The sequence below is a fragment of the Aspergillus costaricaensis genome (genome assembly GCF_003184835.1).
Source record: "Aspergillus costaricaensis CBS 115574 unplaced genomic scaffold BO79scaffold_2, whole genome shotgun sequence".
NCBI classification, from domain to species: Eukaryota; Fungi; Ascomycota; class Eurotiomycetes; order Eurotiales; family Aspergillaceae; genus Aspergillus; species Aspergillus costaricensis.
Genome location: NW_020291802.1, coordinates 693785 through 711104, shown reverse-complemented (window position 1 = coordinate 711104; position 17320 = coordinate 693785). Strand labels below are relative to the sequence as shown.

At 51.7% G+C, this 17320-nt stretch overlaps 6 protein-coding genes across 6 annotated transcripts; 4 read left to right on the top strand and 2 right to left on the bottom strand.

The window, feature by feature from the left end:
* Window positions 1–32: 32 nt before the first annotated feature.
* On the bottom strand, window positions 33–2222 carry BO79DRAFT_164392 (something about silencing 10 family protein). The gene is made up of 2 exons (XM_025679197.1): window positions 1995–2222; window positions 33–1937 (listed from the first exon to the last, which is right to left on the bottom strand). The coding sequence occupies exons 1-2, from the start codon at window positions 2176–2178 to the stop codon at window positions 163–165; spliced, it is 1959 nt and encodes a 652-aa protein (XP_025544412.1). The 5' UTR covers window positions 2179–2222; the 3' UTR covers window positions 33–162.
* A 208-nt stretch (window positions 2223–2430) lies between these two features.
* Window positions 2431–3846, top strand: ksrA (3-dehydrosphinganine reductase). Its single transcript, XM_025680452.1, has 3 exons — window positions 2431–2664; window positions 2728–2859; window positions 2916–3846. Exons 1-3 carry the CDS (start codon window positions 2524–2526, stop codon window positions 3744–3746), a joined length of 1104 nt encoding a protein of 367 aa, XP_025544411.1. The 5' UTR covers window positions 2431–2523; the 3' UTR covers window positions 3747–3846.
* Window positions 3847–4382: 536 nt separating this feature from the next.
* Window positions 4383–5529, top strand: BO79DRAFT_164385 (sterol desaturase family protein; the record flags this gene model as incomplete). Its single annotated transcript, XM_025679196.1, has 2 exons — window positions 4383–4862; window positions 4951–5529. The coding sequence occupies 2 exons, from the start codon at window positions 4383–4385 to the stop codon at window positions 5515–5517; spliced, it is 1047 nt and encodes a 348-aa protein (XP_025544410.1). The 3' UTR covers window positions 5518–5529.
* A 442-nt stretch (window positions 5530–5971) lies between these two features.
* On the bottom strand, window positions 5972–7457 carry BO79DRAFT_206526 (60S ribosomal protein eL6; the record flags this gene model as incomplete). Its single annotated transcript, XM_025681991.1, has 3 exons — window positions 5972–6607; window positions 6715–7050; window positions 7335–7457. 3 exons carry the CDS (start codon window positions 7452–7454, stop codon window positions 6455–6457), a joined length of 609 nt encoding a protein of 202 aa, XP_025544409.1. The 3' UTR covers window positions 5972–6454.
* Window positions 7458–7965: 508 nt separating this feature from the next.
* On the top strand, window positions 7966–9365 carry BO79DRAFT_213185 (uncharacterized protein; the record flags this gene model as incomplete). The annotated part of the gene is made up of 3 exons (XM_025683200.1): window positions 7966–8016; window positions 8105–8670; window positions 8813–9365. 3 exons carry the CDS (start codon window positions 7966–7968, stop codon window positions 9363–9365), a joined length of 1170 nt encoding a protein of 389 aa, XP_025544408.1.
* Window positions 9366–10403: 1038 nt separating this feature from the next.
* On the top strand, window positions 10404–17280 carry cch1 (calcium channel protein CCH1). Its single transcript, XM_025685849.1, has 4 exons — window positions 10404–12130; window positions 12186–14528; window positions 14586–15249; window positions 15304–17280. The coding sequence occupies exons 1-4, from the start codon at window positions 10520–10522 to the stop codon at window positions 16986–16988; spliced, it is 6303 nt and encodes a 2100-aa protein (XP_025544407.1). The 5' UTR covers window positions 10404–10519; the 3' UTR covers window positions 16989–17280.
* The last annotated feature ends 40 nt before the right edge of the window (window positions 17281–17320 follow it).

Genomic DNA, 17320 nt, shown 5'->3' with positions numbered 1-17320 from the left:
TTTTCAGCAATATCATCAACAGTCAGACAAAAGTTTGTATCATCGGGAAGAAGATTATCTATATACACACAAAGACCCGTTTTCGCACACATTGAACGCCCGTAATGTATGTCTCCAATTGTGCTACCGCAGTACCAAGAAACAGAACCAGAAGAACTAGAATCAGAGCTTAACACTCTTAACAACGTTCTTCTTGATACCCGTAAGTTCACCACCATATCCACCACGACCTTCACCACCCTTGTATACCTGGCGAATACTGCCGAGCTTCTTCTTCTTCTCCTCGAATCTCTTTCTCTTCTTGACACGAGGGTTGCGAGAGTCCTTGCTGCGCTTGGGTGCGAGACCCTTGTTCTTCTCGATCTGGTAGGTGATGGCACGCTTGCCATCGGGTCCGACCTGTTCCTGGATCTCAACGTGACCGCCTTCACGAGCCGCAGCAGCGTAGGCCTCGGCGCGTGCCTTCTTGTCGTCCTTGCGCTGCTTGCCGCGAGCCGCGACCATGTCGTAGTAGTCGTCATCGTCGGACCCTTCGTCGCCGCGGAGCTGCTTGGCGACCCGGTGGTCTTCCTCGTCACTGTCGCCGCCTAGCTGCTCGGAGTCCTTCAGTTTCTGTTTACCACGTCTCTCGGCTTCGGCGTTCAGGCGGGCTTGGCGGTCCCTTAGACGCTCACGGTAAGGTAGATCTGCATCACCACCTGCGTCACGACCGGCTGCGTTACGCTTGTTGGCTTTCTGGGCGAGTTGAGATGTGTAGAACCGGAGAGAGCGCTTCTGCTTGGCCTTCTCTTCGGCTTCCTTGGCTGTGAGGGCGTCTTCGTCACCGAAGTCGGAGTCGTCGGCTTCCTTGGTCGACTTGGTCTTCTGGGCAGCGCGTTTCTTGCTCGATCCGGAAACGAGCTTCGACAGGTCGGCGAGGTTGGCTTCGGTCTGTCGGAGTCGCTCTGCTCGTCGTGCCTCTGCCTCGGCTTGTGCTGCTTCGGCGGCGCGCTGTGCCTTGGATACCTTCTCTGCCTTCTTCTTGTTCTTCTTGGAAGTTTGCTCCTCGCCCTTCTTGCTCTTTTGCTTGGGCGTGGGTGCGTCGGCCATGATTTCGTCAACTTCGGAGTCGTCCTCGGCTTCGGATTCCTCCGGCTCGGGTTCACTGAGGTTCTTGACGGTCTCCCAGAGTTTTCTGAACTTGACTAGGGATCCCATTATGGGGTGGGCTCGTAGCTGAGCAGGCGATAGTGGAGCAGGCTTGCCGGAGTCGTCGGTGGAAGAGGTCAGGAGCATAAAGTACATGCCGATCGTACCAAGGTAAGCGGACAGAGCGCGGAACTTGACGACGGTAACCGGTGCGGATTCCGGAGCATCTTCGGAGTCATCGTTGGCATTGAAGCTTTGAGCGGCCTTGGCGAGGGCCTGATGCGTGGACTGGAGGTCGGCGAAGTCTTTCGCTAGGGGCTCGAACTCGGGATATCTGGACTTGAGTATCTTCAATTTCTCCTCTTCGCTCATATCTTCCGTAATCTCCAGTTGCGGGAGAACCTCTGTCACCTCACCGCCATCCTCTGCATCCTTCTGGTCCTTGCCGGATTCGACCCATTCAGATTCGTCGAAGCCGAAGTCTTCCTCATTGATGGCCTGTAGATGCTTCTGCTGAAGTCGCTTAGCTTCCTCCTCCTCTTCAAGAGCGTCTGCTTCCGTTTCGATCTGATCCGCACTGTAAAGATCCTTCTTGGAAGAGCCCCAAGCGGCGATACCTTCCTCGTCGTCTTCAGATCCCGGACTGCCGCCGCGCTTCGACTTGGATTTTGACTGAACACCATCCATGTCGTCCTTATCGTAGTCATCGCCTTCGTCAAAGTCTTCCTCATCATCAAGATCTAGATCATCCTCGTCGTCCTCGTCATCGTATCCCATGATTTCTTCGTCCGATGCCTGGAGAAGCTCCTCTAAAAGCGTATCCCGTTAGTTAAACATATCCACAGAATGCGCTTTGTGCAACCAACCTTCCTCAGCCACCCTCCGACGTCTCTTTGCTTCCGGCGCCTCTTCCAGCAGGATCTGGTCGCGACCGGTCTGGAATTCATCCTCCGAATCATCGAATCGCTCCTCAATGTGGAATTTGGACGGGCCATGCTTGTCCGCCTTAGGGGCCGCAGGGCGACCACCAGCCTTTCTCTTTTTACCCATGATAAATTGTGTATGAGGGAGTAAGAGGTAGAATTGCTAGTACGGACCAAATCCTCCGCAGCGAATCGATAAACTTTCGCAATAAAAATTTGGGAGGGACACTCTCACCGCCCGGCAGACACTAGTCCCCAATTGGGTGTTTGCACCGTTTGGTGGGCCCATGTTCCGCGGAGGATCGCGCCTTCCTATCTGGAACTGTTCCTATCATCTTTCCCAAAAAGCAACAAGAATACCGCTTCCTTCTCTCCTCATCGGCCATTGTCCCAGAAAAAGAAGCCTCGAACAGCCCCAGACATCTGTCATTTCTTTCCTCTCCCCCAAAGTCCTTTCTCTTTCTTCTTTCCTATGCATTCTCTGATACCCACCACCTTTTACGACTCTTCCCCGACTACGCTGGGAATTTATACCATTCTTTGCGGACTATTCCTATACTCTGCTAGCAAAATGTTCGGATTCGGTCGTAACCAGTTCGTCGTTCAGGGCAGGGTATGTTTCCATTGTTCCCTCCAACTTCTTGCCCGTGGCATAGTCGGTTAACCTCTTCTTTAGACCGTTGTTATCACGGGAGGTTCGGAGGGGATGGGCAAGGCCGTGGCTTGCCAGCTTGCAGAGAAGGGTGCCAATGTTGTGCTCGTCGCACGCACGGAGTCGAAGCTCCAGGATGCCGTTGAGACTGTCAAGGTAAGTTGACGTTTGGTCTCAGGGTGAATTTCAGCTAATTCATAATGTTCTTAAAGGGTGCCGCGGCTGAAGCCGAGCGACAGAGATTCCACTACATCTGTGCAGACCTGACCAATGCTGCCGAGTGTGACCGTGTCATGGCCGAAGTCACCGAATGGAACCACGGACAATCCCCCGATATCGTATGGTGCTGTGCAGGATACTGCAGTCCCGGCTTCTTTGCAGAGACCCCCGTTCAGACATTGAGGGACCAAATGGATACGGTGTACTGGACAGCTGCCAACACTGCTCATGCAATCTTGAGACGGTGGCTTGTACCCATTACTCCCAGCCAGCAAATGCCGCTACCTCCTAGACACCTCATCTTCACATGCTCTACCCTCGCATTCGTGCCCATTGCTGGTTATGCCCCTTACTCACCTGCCAAAGCTGCAATTCGCTCATTGTCTGATACTCTCAGCCAAGAAATTGAGATGTACAACGGTTCTCGCGCCGACAAGTGCCGCTCGGAGGCTCCAGCTACGGACGTCAAGATCCATACCGTCTTCCCCATGGGCATTCTCAGCCCTGGATTCGACAACGAACAGAAGCTCAAGCCGGATTTGACCAAGAAGCTGGAGGCTGCTGATAAGCCACAGACACCTAGAGAAGTTGCAAACATTGCGATCAAGGCCCTGGAGAGGGGTGAGTACATGATCACCACGATGTTCGTTGGCGATGTCATGAAGGGATCAGCGCTCGGAGGCAGCCAGCGGAACTCCTTCATTAAGGATACGTTCACTGGCTGGCTCAGCAACTTGTTGTTCTTGCATGTGAGCCCCGATCTCAGGAGGCAGGCCTGGAGCTGGGGTGAGAAGCACGGCGTCCCTGGTCGCCGGAGAGAGTAATCGATGGGGGTCTTGCTATGCTTTGTGTGTCGTCGTTTGGTGTATGCGTTAGATACCCTGAGCGTGCCTCTTTATCCTTATGACCATTAATATGTTCGCCTGGAGTATCATGTACTGAAAAATCCCGATTGATCATTAATTTCAACATCATCATTGTTCCACTGTCTTTAGTTTCTAGTTTGACGGCCAGGCTCCATAGGCTGTACTGTAATCTCGGATATCAGAGCAGGGATTGAAACGTCTGTAGAACGGAGAGGCGTAGACCAATGGCGATACACTTGCAACGAACGAAGCCTTTGAAGCTACTTGTAGGTCTGGAACCTCCAACGGATGCTTGAATGGGTCCTTTGTCCGCCGCCGAAAATAGCCGCAGAGTTGACAAAGCGAGGCGCCATTTTAGGGCTAGTGGGTCGTGACGTCGGGCGGCTGCTGCAGGCACTTTGCTCTTCCATTGTTCCTGCGGCTGTCTTTCACTTCGATAACCACAAAACTTTCTTCTACTTTGCGCCTTTGTCCCTAGTCCCACTATATAAGATGCGCCTGCGAAAGCATGCAAGGGGATGCTAGATACTGTGATCCTACCGCCAGATCGTTATTCTTCAGAACCCTCAATAGCTCCCAATCGCCGTCGACACCATGAATCGGGTCTTGGCTCTCCCAGCTCTGTTCTTCTGTCTCTTCACCTACACCCCTTCTTACACCACCTTTAATTTGATCTTCTTTTATATGACATGGACGACTCTCATCCTGTCGCATTCCCCATTCAAGGTTGAGCTGTTCGGCTCCATAGGCGTGCGACTGCTGTTCTATATCCTCCCCTCGGCGCTGCTCTTTCTATTCGATGCGCTTGTCCCCTCCGCCGCCGTCCTGCTCAAGGCGCATGGTGAACACGGTCTCCCGACTGGGAGCAAGCGACGAGGAGTCCGGGGTCGAGAGCTCAAAGTCGTAGGATGGTCATTTCTCAACATTTTCATAAGCATCGCCGTGCAAGCTACCATCGAAACTCTTCGCATCGGGTATTTCAATACGCGCAGTGCCCTCAAAGTATCCTTCTCGATCCCGATCATACCATGGAACATTGCCTTCCATCTCGCCTGTGTCCTACTACTCCGAGAGGTAAGTTCTGTCTCGAAATGTTTACACTTCCAATGTGTTGGCGATCAGCCGCAACGACACTCACTAATCACGCGCGCGCAACTCCCAGATCCTCGCATACACCATCCACCGCTTCATCCTCCATAACGACAAATACCGCATCACGCGCTACATCTCCTCCCTCCACCAAACCTGGTACCACTCGCTTCACGCGCCCTACCCTTCCACCGCCCATTACGACCACCCTATTCCCTACCTCCTCGGTAATGCCGTCCCCACATTACTCCCCGCCGTCTTCCTCCGCCTCCACATGATCACCTACGCCATGTACTTGAGCATCGTCTCGCTGGAAGAGACTCTAGCTTACTCCGGATACTCTGCCATGCCGATGGACTTCTTCCTCTTGGGCGGGATCGCTCGTCGAGTCGAGAAGCATTTGCTGAATCGCGCGGCCGGGAATTTTGGCCCGTGGGGTATTGCGGATTGGTTTTGTCAGACTACAATTAGCGAAGAGGAGGGTGAAGCGCTGATCACCGAGACAGAAGATGAGGGCGATGAGCCTACGCCTGTTCTTAGGGGAAAGGAGATTTTTGAGGCCAAGGTGCAGGAGGCTTTGGACTCGCATGCTAAGAAGACACAGAGGAAGCATAAGAAGAAGTTGAGGCAGTTGTTGTGAGGCGGTGTGGGGAGATATATATTATGTTGTTAAGTATATCTTTGGTGTGTGGGGTTGGTTGGTTCATTGTTATGTGCTTATGGATCATGTATCTTATGAAGTGATGCTATTTCTGATGTTATCTGCGTGCTATGGGTGATCTTGTCTGACAGGGAGTTTGGTTCGATTTGGCTGGGATTGGTCTGGTGTTTCATAGAGGAGCTGCTATCTATCCAGTATTTTTTGGAATATTATCGTTATCAGTGTGAATGTGAATGTGCATGTGGGGCTGGGGTTGCATTCGGAATCGCGGCAATGTCTAGTTACCAATAGATAAGTGGTAGCAGTAGTCGATACACACACAAATTATACTACCTAGTACTATCATACCGTCATGCATCATAGATATGAATGATCAACTACAACTTGATCTACCCCGGAAGAATAGTAGTGGATCGTCGATATAATAAAAATGCCCAATTCTTTTGATATTTTCCCGCCCGAACCTGATATTGAAAGATATTGGAATAGTCGTAGTGAACAGAGTGTAGTAACATAAAATTGAACAGCTGGAAATGGTATTCTTCTTTTTTTCTTTTCATTTCGGCTCAAAGTTATCGACTGCAAGGTGGGGTTGTGCAAACGGCCAGAATTGCTGGAGGAAGACAGTTCAGTTTTTGGGGGGGAGATCAAGTATGAAATAACAACCGGTTTTTCCTTTCCTTTTTTAACCTCGGCATTAAAAAAAACCGCAATCCTAAGCAAACATGAGGCTCGAATCGAGTTACATATACTTCATGAGCTGTTTCCTCCTGCGACCCCCCTTTTCCTTTAGCAAGTGCCGGTTGTGGAGTTCGACCAGTTGCTTGCAAAAGATTGAAAAGGGAGTTTCTAGCCGCCGCCCCTCGCAGGACTCCTCCACAATAACTACCGAACCCGCGGCCGCCGCGTCACACATCTACCACTTCATCTCGTGGGGCTTGTCGCCGTTGCGGAGGCTGAAGGTGCTGGCCAGGTAGCTTCCGAGGAAAGCCTCCTTCTTGACGGAGGCGAGGATGGACTGGTCAACGGCCTTCTGGTCGCTAGCGCGAGCGCTGGCAACAACCTTCTTCTGTTGATTGAGAAAAATCGCTATATCAGTATTCATCCGGCCACTTCCGTATAGGTTGGACTCCTCTCGGAGGAAGAGCCAAACCACGGGTGTGTATGTGCACATACCTGGGGCTTCTCTCCCTGCTTGAAGAAAGCCTCCTCGGTCTTCTTCTCAGCCTTCTTCTCCTTGGTGAAGTAGTCGGCAGCGGAGACCTTCTCGAGGGTCTGGGCGTCAACACCGCTGATGTCGATACGGGTGCTGGTGGCGATCACGTAACGAGCGTTGACACGGCGGAGGGGGACACCGTTGATCTTGAAGGGACCGGTGACGAGGAGAACACCCTGCTCGAGGTGCTTGAGGAGAACGACACGCTTTCCACGGAAGCGGCCGGCGAGGAGGATCAGAACGGTACCGGGCTGGAGGCTCTCGCGGACCTTAGCGGGACGGATAGCCTTGCGGACCTATATGTATATAAAATAACCATGTCAGAATGCCTGTTCCAATTCCTTCTTGCCCATTTCGAATTCCGGGGCCCCGATTTCTCCAAGATGCGATTTCCTTATCAACTCATGCGGTATAGAACACTGGCCCTGAATCTTTGACTTGTCCTCCAAATCTTCCGCTTTTTTATAAAGGAGGTTCAATCTTTCCCAATGACCAGCGCAAACCCGTCGCATTTGTTCATAACGAAACCGCATCTTTTTCCATCTCATTTTATGGCTCTTGCACAGGGTGTGGTACTGACTTTCTTGGGCTGCGACTCGTCATCAACGGGGTACCATTTCTGGGCCTTCTGGGCCGGGTGAGGGACGGTCCTCTGGCCCTTTCCAAACTGCTTCGTCTGGCCAACAGTAGAGTCCGACATATTGGCTGCTGGGGACGAAGGTGGTCTGAAAAGAATGTAGGGGGAGGGTGGTGGTTGTCGACGGCGGGTGGTTGTTGGAGTTGATGTGTGACTTGCTACTTGCGCCCCAGGACGGGAAAGTGTGAGTTTGTGTGGACGCGAGCCCTAGCCGAAAGGCGCTAGTGCCGATTCGGCGCCCCTTTGATAGCGATAGCCCGATAACCGCTGCTTTGGTGGCCTCAGGCACAACACGTGTCTTTTTTGCCGTCCGCCTTTCCGGCCACCCGTAGATACCAATTCCGCAGAAACCCAAGCTCCCTCCAATCTTCATCACGTTACCTGCCGACTTGTTTGCGGGTGACGAACTGACGTACATTACTGCTTCAGCAGCTTCTTCCGTCAATCCACAACCTACGTTCTCTTTGCCGCATCGTTGGTGTGCGCTCATCATCAAAGTTCTAGCTTAGAGAATCTGTGTATATTTTCAACAGTCTTTTTTGCTACCTTCCTTTAGCCTACACCATATTACACCATGTCTATAGCTCCGATCATTACCTTCAAAGCGGGTATCTGTGACCTCGAGGTTAGTTGAATACGAAGCTTCCTCCCTCCCGCCACTCATTCATTGCATCTCCATCAACATGTTGCTTACTGAAACTGTTCTTTTATAGACGTCCGGTGAAACCTCCGTCGTCAAGCCCAAGCCCACCCCCGGTTACATCTATCTCTACTCCGAAGATGAGCTGGTACACTTTTGCTGGCGCCCCAGATCTGCTCCCCACACGGAACCCGAGCTCGACCTGGTAATGGTTCCCTCGGATGGTTGCTTCGTACCTTACAAGCCTGTCGACTCTACAGCACCTACCAATGGTCGTATCTACGTCTTGAAGTTCTCCTCCAGCTCCCAACGGTACCTCTTCTGGCTACAATCCAAGTCTCAGCATGAGGACGGAAACCCGAGCTGGTTCAGCCAAAGAGATCTTAAGCTAGGAGAGATTGTCAACGGGCTGCTCCAGGGTGAAGATGTGGATGTAGAACATGAGATCGCCAACCTTCCCCGAGGCGGTCCCTCGGGCGGCGATGACGACGAGACTATGGAGGATGTCGAAGGCGTGGACCATGACCCGAACCACAACCACGGAGGGAACAGTGGAGGAGCAGGTCCGGATGCAACTGGCGGTGATGTTCGGGCGGAAGGCCAAGGATCGAGGGAGGGTGGTGCCGATGGTGGAAGAGCGTAGGTACATATCTCGACAGTTTTATTTGTCTCTAGTCTTGAACTTTACTAGCCGAGATATTCAAAATGCTCGGATAATTTGGTCACGATTATAGGCCTTCCCCTTCATGAATCCAAGCTAACTAGCATTCTTGGCTCACAGGGCCGCCGCTGACTCGGATCCTTCATCTGTCGTGCAGAGCTTCCTGCAGTCGCTGCATGGGGGCTCGCGGCAATCCCAAGACCCCGAGAGACCTTTCACTACTCTGCAAGACCTACTTACAACCTCGACTACATTGCCCTTCTTGGAATCTGCGGACGAACAAACGGTTGACAATCTCCTGAGCTTCCTGCCGCCGTCGCTGCTTCTCCTAGCGCAGGACAATGACCTCGAAGAAGCCGCGGCAGCTGATCAGGACCCGGACATCGCTCAAGCCGCCCTGGGATCGCTCGAACTGACGCAAAAGAAGGAGATTCTGCGCAAAGTTCTACACTCACCTCAATTTGCGCAGAGTCTAGCAAGCTTGACGATGGCGATCAGAGATGGTGGATTACCGAGCATCAGCGAGGCTCTAAAAATTCCGGTTGCAAATGGAGGATTTATGCGTAGAGGAGGGGTTCCATTGGGTGGTGGTGATGCTGTTGAGGCATTCCTCCAAGGCGTTCGGGATCATGTTAAGGATTCGGCTGAAGGAAACCGTATGGAGACCGATTGATTGGGTTCGAAATAGCAGTGATTATGTTATGTTGACAGGGTGCTTATTTTCCTTATCTTTCTTACTATTATTATCTTCAGCCAGCCATTCTGTAACTATCCACTGATGTTTTAGAAATCCATTAGCGGCCTTGCATGGATGTCTCATCCCCTCCTAAGCAGAGAGAGACTTGTCATGGGTTATTTTTGGCATGAGGTGGGTGGGGTAAGAATAGCACTGGTCGGTAGGCAGCATGATAATACTGGTAATATCAATACCGTTAATAATAATGTGTCTGGTGTGGCGTATTGGCGGACTCCGCCCGTTAATTTCAAACTGAATCAAGAATAAAAAAAAAAAAAAAAGGAAAAAGAAAAGTACGTAGGGCAAAGAAGTTTCCGACTTGATGATCTCTTCCTCCACCGAGGCAAAAGAGGTGGGACAGGTATCAAAGGAATTGCCGTATCGGGAGTTGGACATCAAGCGATCCCCATCCTAATTCTGTCAGGGACCGAACAAAGCAAGTCAAGTCAATGTCAGTCATCCGTACTTAGATTATTACTTAAATGCATCATGGGGGGGGAGGCGCATAATTCCCCTCCCGGGCGCAGCAGGGGGGGAAAATCCCAAGTCAAGCCCCGTTCCAAAGCCAGAGCCCATCCATATCCACCCTCAATAATTGGCCGTGTGTCGAACGAACTCGACCCGGACCATTCATAAGGCTCGGACGTTTAGCAATCACTGGGCCAGAGAACCTGGCCAATGGGCCATACAGAGGCCGCCGCTGCCGAATCCGCCCCAGTTTTGGCCGCTTTGGCGCCGTCCAGCCAAAGCTCCGCTGCGCATACCGAGCAATAATAACCATCACTGTGATCTGGAAGTCGACACGTTTGGGTTCCTGTCCCCATCATGCCCGCTGCTTCTTGACGGCTGCCTGGCTTGATTGGATCCTTACCCACGTTTCCGCACGGGGTGCCACCGCTAACTTAACCAAAGTTCGTCAGCCCTTTCGTACTACTTTAACTTACTTAGGGAGTCTGTCCCATATTTTCCCCGGCGCGCTTTTACTTGGCCTCGGTCGTCAACGCTCCCCAGGGCCCTTCTGACCTTCTTTCTTTTCTTCCTGAACAGCCTGCGATGTCTGCCTTCGGTTAGCACTCTGACGACTGCCCACCATGGCTTCAAGTAGCCATGACCGCGGCCCCGACGACGATAATTTCCACATCGATCACTCAATCCCCTTGCAGGATCTCTCATCGCCAGACCATGAACGTGGAGGCCCAGCTGGTGTTGCGACAAGGCTGGGCCGATCTTTGACCGGCAGGGGCCGGACAGGGAGAAACTATGAGCGCATAGCGGTGGATTCGCCCGTTGAAACGGCCAATGCGGCGGGCAATGCGCGCCCACATCCTCACATTTCCCATGAAGAAGATGAAGACGCAATCGAAGATCCGGGGGCATTTGCTCAAGCGACTTCGTTCGGTCTCAGCTTTGACCCCTCGTCCAGTACCTCTCTTGCCCCGACGCATAGTCGAGCGCCTTCCAGTGTTGACTTAGATACCGTGCCGCTCGACGGCGCCGAACACTATCTCGCCCACATCGACACCTACAACGATACCGCACGACTGACGGAGACACAAAACGTCCAGCCCATAAGCGGAGCATCCGGCTCGGACAATGGACACCAGAATGATCAGGGCGGTACACAATCGGTTCAATTTCCTGCTACCAGCCATTCGGGGTCACGATTGGGTGACGATCTACACAATCTGGAGGGTGGTTTCGTGGGGAGATCCCGCGGAGGAAGCAATGCAGCGGACAGGTCGCGATCGCTGTCCCCGTCGGCTTCCGGATCTGCCTTGATGCGGGCCAGTTCCATGATGAAGTCGATGTCCCAGCGTATTGTCAACCTTAGTAACGAACCTGAAGTGGTGGAACAATCGATCCTCAGGGAGGAATCGCATAAGAATGCGCGAATGGAAGAGCCCCCGGCACTGCCATCTTTGCCAGACTATGCGCATGATGCGCCGTCTACCAGTTCATTGAACAGTTCAGCTCCTGGAGAGAAATTGCCATCGAACAATAAGGCATGGCGCGGCATTAGCAACCCTCTGAGAGGGAAATCGCTGGGTATTCTAGGCCCAGATAATGCGCTGCGGATGTGGTTGTGTGATATACTCGTCCATCCGTTCACGGAACCCTTTATTTTGATTGTGATCGTGGTCCAGACTATTTTGCTGACCATTGAATCTGCACGCTCTGTCTGGAAATTTCCCCGAGCTGTCCGTTGGGGAGCAAATCCCATGGATTATCCTTACTTCGCCATCTTCATTATTTACACGCTCGAGATTATCGCTAAAATCCTTGTGTCAGGATTGATTATCAACCCTGCCGAATACAGCACCCTAGACCGGTCGATGGGATTCAGGAAAGCAGTTGTTGAGAAAGGGAAGAACTTGATTATACCACAGCGGCAGTTCTCAGTGCGGAAGTCTGCCATGTCAGAACAGCCCCAGGCTTCCATTATACGAACCTTTACGGGCGGGTTGAATCAATTGGAGAATCAATTGGCCGATGACCCCCTCCAGAAAAGTCGCGTGCGACTAGCCCACCGTGCCTTCCTACGACATTCGTTCAATCGGCTTGATTTCGTCGCCTTAGTATCGTACTGGGTGTCGTTCTTCCTCTCGATTTATGGAGTCGAGACTCGCCAGCAGCTCTATGTGTTCAGCATGCTGAGCTGTCTTCGTATTCTTCGTCTCCTGAATCTGACCAATGGTACATCTGTAAGTTTTCTGTTGAATACACTTAGCCAAGTCGTTTACTGACATTCGAGACAAGGTTATCCTGCGCAGTCTCAAAAAAGCGGCACCATTACTTGCGCACGTAGCGTTCCTTATCGGCTTCTTCTGGCTTCTGTTTGCTATCGTCGGCATCCAAAGCTTCAAATCAAGCTTTCGGCGAACCTGTGTCTGGCTTGGCGTTGACGGTGAAAGCGATTACGCACAGAATGATCCAAACGGCTCCTTACAATTTTGTGGAGGCTACGTCAATTCGACCACTGGACTACAAATGCCTTGGCTTCAGAAGAATAATACTTTCGGTTCGTCTTCTCCCAAAGGCTACATCTGTCCTGCAGGCTCCATTTGTCTTGAAGGAGACAACCCATACAATGGGACATTGAGTTTTGACAATATTGTGAATTCGCTGGAGCTTGTGTTTGTAATCATGAGCTCGAACACGTTCACCGACCTTCTCTACTATACCGCCGACAGCGACTATCTTGCGTCTTCTCTTTTCTTTATATGCGGGCTTCTCATATTGAGTTTGTGGATGGTCAATTTGCTGGTTGCAGTGATCACCCACGCTTTTCAGGTTATCCGAGAAGAAAGCCAGCGCAGTGCTTTTGCCGTTAAGAAGATAGACACGACTGAAAGAGAGGATTTGGCCTCTCGGAAGGTCAGTGCGATCAAGCGTCTTTATGACAAGACCGAGTGGCTCTGGGTTTGCATTATCATTTTTGATCTTGTCGTCCAGGCTATGAGGAGTGCTTCCATGAGCGATGATCGGGCCCAATTCATTGACACCACAGAACTTGTTATGACTTTCGTCTTCCTTTTCGAAATCATCCTACGTTTTGCCTCTGATTGGCGCACTTTCCATAAGAAAACGCGGAATTGGGTCGATCTGGGCCTTGTCGTAATAACGTGCATCATTCAGATTCCAGCCATCAAGCGTGAACGAGCGTACGATGTCCTTACACTCTTCCAAATTCTTCGAGTATATCGTGTCGTGCTCGCGTTCAAGGTGACCAGGGATCTCATTATGGTCGTCTTTCGCAATGCAGTTGGTCTGCTGAACTTGATCTTCTTTGTCTTTTTGATTACGTTCCTTGCTTCCATCTTCGCAACTCAGCTCTTTCGTGGGCAAATTCCAGAGCAAGACGCAGATGGCGATACCATAATCATCACCTTTGCCGACATCTACAACTCTTTTCTTGGGATGTACCAAATCTTGTCGAGCGAGAATTGGACGGATATCTTGTATAACGCTACCACGTACACAGTGTCATACAACACCGCTTGGATATCTGCGGCTTTCTTGATAATATGGTTCATCCTGGCCAACTTCATTGTCTTGAACATGTTCATTGCAGTCATCCAGGAAAGTTTCGATGTCTCGGAGGATGAGAAACGGCTTCAGCAGGTTAAAGCGTTCTTGCAGCAGAAACAAGTCAACATGGCCTCGCAGGGAAACTTGTCTCTTTCCAAGATCTTCAAGCTGGGCAAGGACTCGAGCCGGTATAAAGATCCTCTCGATCATGGCCCAGCAGCACTGGAAATGTTGCTCAAGGATGCCGTGGTCCAGGAGTTCCTTGATGAGGATGAACCACCTGAGAACCGGCCGGGAGACAACGTCCCTTTAGAACAGTCAGCCACAGCCGAGACAGCCCAGCCAGGATTATTCTCGCGGATCTGGACGAAGATTACCACGTCAATCATGCGTCGAGAGCCAAATCCCTTCTATTCCAAGCTGGATATCCCGCGCACATTTGATGAGCTGGACCCAAGGACGATGGCCAAGGAATTTGTTTCAGCGGCTGAACAGAGGAAAAGGGCCCAACGAGAGTATCTTATGCGACACCCCAATTACAACAAGTCACTGTTTATCTTTGCGCCTGACCACCCCGTTCGAAAGCTATGCCAGCGTATCGTGGGGCCAGGCCGTGGAGTTCAACGAGTGGAGGGTGTAGATCCTTACAAGCCTGTCTGGTATTCATTTTCCGCCTTCATTTACGCGGCCATTGTCGCAATGGTGTTGCTGGCCTGCATAACCACACCAATCTACCAGAAGAACCACTTTACGACGAACAGGGATTGGTTTACCTACACTGACATGGGCTTCGCGGTCTTGTTCACCATAGAAGCTATCATCAAGGTCATAGCGGACGGGTTTTTCTGGACGCCTAATGCGTACTTTCGTGGCTCCTGGGGCTTTCTTGATGGTGTAGTTTTGATCACACTTTGGATCAGCGTCGGTGGATCCCTGTTCGAAGATTGGGGCGTCACCCGAGCGATTGGAGCGTTTAAAGCCCTGAGGGCTTTGAGGCTCTTGAATGTCAGTGACAGTGCTAAGAATACTTTCCATTCAGTGATCATTGTTGGAGGATGGAAGGTCATTGCTGTAAGTTCCGCCCGCCCGTTTAGAGCCCTGAGGGGCAGGATCTAATGCGCTTGGCAGGCCGCGGCTGTTTCAATGAGCTTTTTGATCCCCTTCGCTATCTATGGAGTGAATCTTTTCGCCGGACGAATGGTGTCATGCAATGATGGCGACATTTCAGGAAGCCTGGATCAGTGCATTGGTGAGTACAACAACACGCCTTTCAATTGGGATGTTCTCTCTCCGCGAGTGGCCGACAATTCCTACTACGACTTTGACAACTTTGGCGATTCCCTTTTCATTTTGTTCCAAATTGTCTCTCAAGAAGGATGGATCGACGTGCAGGACAGTGCTATGAGCATTACTGGTGTGGATACGCAGCCGCAAGACTATGTTGCGCCGGAGAATGGGCTCTTCTTCATCATCTTCAACCTGCTTGGTGCCGTCTTCGTCCTGACGCTGTTCGTATCTGTGTTCATGCGAAACTACACAGAAGAGACTGGTGTAGCGTATCTTACTGCTGAACAGAGGTCATGGCTAGAATTGAGGAAGTTGCTCCGGCAAATCTCCCCTTCAAAGCGCTCTTTCGACAATAAGAGCCGCCAATGGAAGATGTGGAGTTACCGAGTCGCCGTGAAGAAACATGGTCCATGGGCAAGATGCGTGACTTTCATCCTTTCACTTCATCTCTTGTTGCTGGTCTTGGAATACTACCCCGAGCCGGAGGTATGGGATCAAACCCGAGGTGCGTTGTTCTTCCTATGGCTTTCAGACGAGGTATTCCGCTAATATGGTACAGAGATCATATTCTTTGTTTTCAACTTCGTCTACATTGCCAATGTTCTGATCCGGATGCTTGGCTTAGGTTGGCATCGGTTTAGCCGGAGTTCATGGGATGTGTATTCGTTGCTCTCTGTCTCCGGAACGTTCATAACAACGATCTTGAGATTCGTCTCGTCGAGCCAGGTGATCAACGAACTGAACAAGCTCTTCTTGGTCTCGATCACGCTTCTTATTATTCCCCGAAACAACCAACTTGACCAGCTGTTCAAAACTGCCGCGGCGAGTCTGACGTCGATCGGAAACCTCATTGCCACGTGGTTTGTCCTCTTCCTGGTATTCGCGATCGCCATGAACCAAGCCTTTGGTCTCACGAAGTTTGGTTCACAAGAGACCGACAACCTCAACTTCCGCGATGTTCCCAAGGCGCTGGTGCTGCTCTTCCGGATGAGTTGTGGAGAAGGCTGGAACGAAATCATGGAAGACTATGCCACGATGAGTCCTCCAATGTGCACCTACGACGGTAACTTTTTCTTGGACGACTGTGGCAGTGCGCCGTGGGCTCGAACACTTTTTATTGCTTGGAACATTATTAGCATGTACCTCTTCGTTTCCTTGTTCACGTCGTTGATCTTTGAGAGCTTCTCGTACGTGTACCAGAAGAGCAGTGGACTCTATGCAATTAGTCGCGAGGATATCCGCCGTTTCAAGCATGCGTGGGCTACATATGACCCGGACGGAACCGGGTATATCACCAAAGAACAGTTCCCGCGACTGTTGGGAGAGCTCTCGGGGGTGTTTTCGATGCGGATCTACGATGGCGAGTTCACTATCGGCCAAATCATGGAAGAGTGCCGGGTTGACAAGCGCGACTCGTTGCTTGCGCATCGGAGAGTGGTCGACGGGCTGGACTTGGACAAGATGGCCAGAATCCTTCGACAGATCCCAACGGACGTGGTGCGCAACCGCCGACAACGGCTGAACGCGTTCTATGAGGAGGTACTTGTGTCGGCAGACCCGGTGCGCGGCATCTCGTTCCACTCCTGTCTCATGATCCTGGCCCATTACAACGTGATCAGCGACAGTAAGAGTCTGCGACTGGAAGAGTTCTTGCGCAGACGGGCGCGACTGCAGCGTGTCGAGGAAACTATCCGTCGGCAGACGGTGATCGGCTTCTTTGACACACTGTATTGGTCTCGCGAGTTCCGGCGCCGGGTTGAGCATAAGAAATCGGCCCGGATGAGTGGTGTTCCTCAGTTCTCGGTGCCGGAGATCTTCATTGATGACGGATCTCACGATGAACCGGCGGCGACCGAGGGGCCACGAGAACAAGCACGCGACGCGCTGACCGGCGAAGAATCGTCGCAGCAGCCGATGCTGTCCCCGACGTCCCCGACCGGGCGAGCCACACGGTACCAGCTGCCGCCTATCGATACCAGTCCGCTGGGTCGGATCTCTGTCCTGAACTCCCCGGCGACGGAATGGTCCAGCATCAGCCCATCGCTGTCGCCTCTGCGGGAGCGGGCTGGCACGACGTCGTCATACGGCAGTGGGGGAGATGTGCACGATGAGCAGACCAGCCCGGCGCATTCGCGACAGAACAGCGCGATGAACGTGAACGATGTGATGCAGTCGCTGGGCGAGTCGGTGTGGGGAGAGAGTATCCGACGCAGCTTCACACAGCGACGGCGATCGGGGGAGTGAGGGAATAGACGAGTTGGTTGATATATGAGCGATGTTGCCACGATCTTGATTTTTATTAGAGATGTGAACATGGGGATGATTTCAAATCTTCACCCTTGGTTTTGTTTCTGGGTTGATTCTCTTTTTCGTTTCTTGGTTTACTCCTGTTTTTTGGCGTGTCTTGCTTTTATCCCTTTCCTCATACTTACTTGCCGTGCCGTTCTCGATGTTACGATGCATCTATCATCTACTGTCTGTCTGTTTTGTTTCTTGGGTGATCCATTTGCTGGTCTGTGTGATCTGTCAGTGAGTGAAGAGCGGGGAAGAGAGAGGGGGAGGGAGTTGTTGATCGC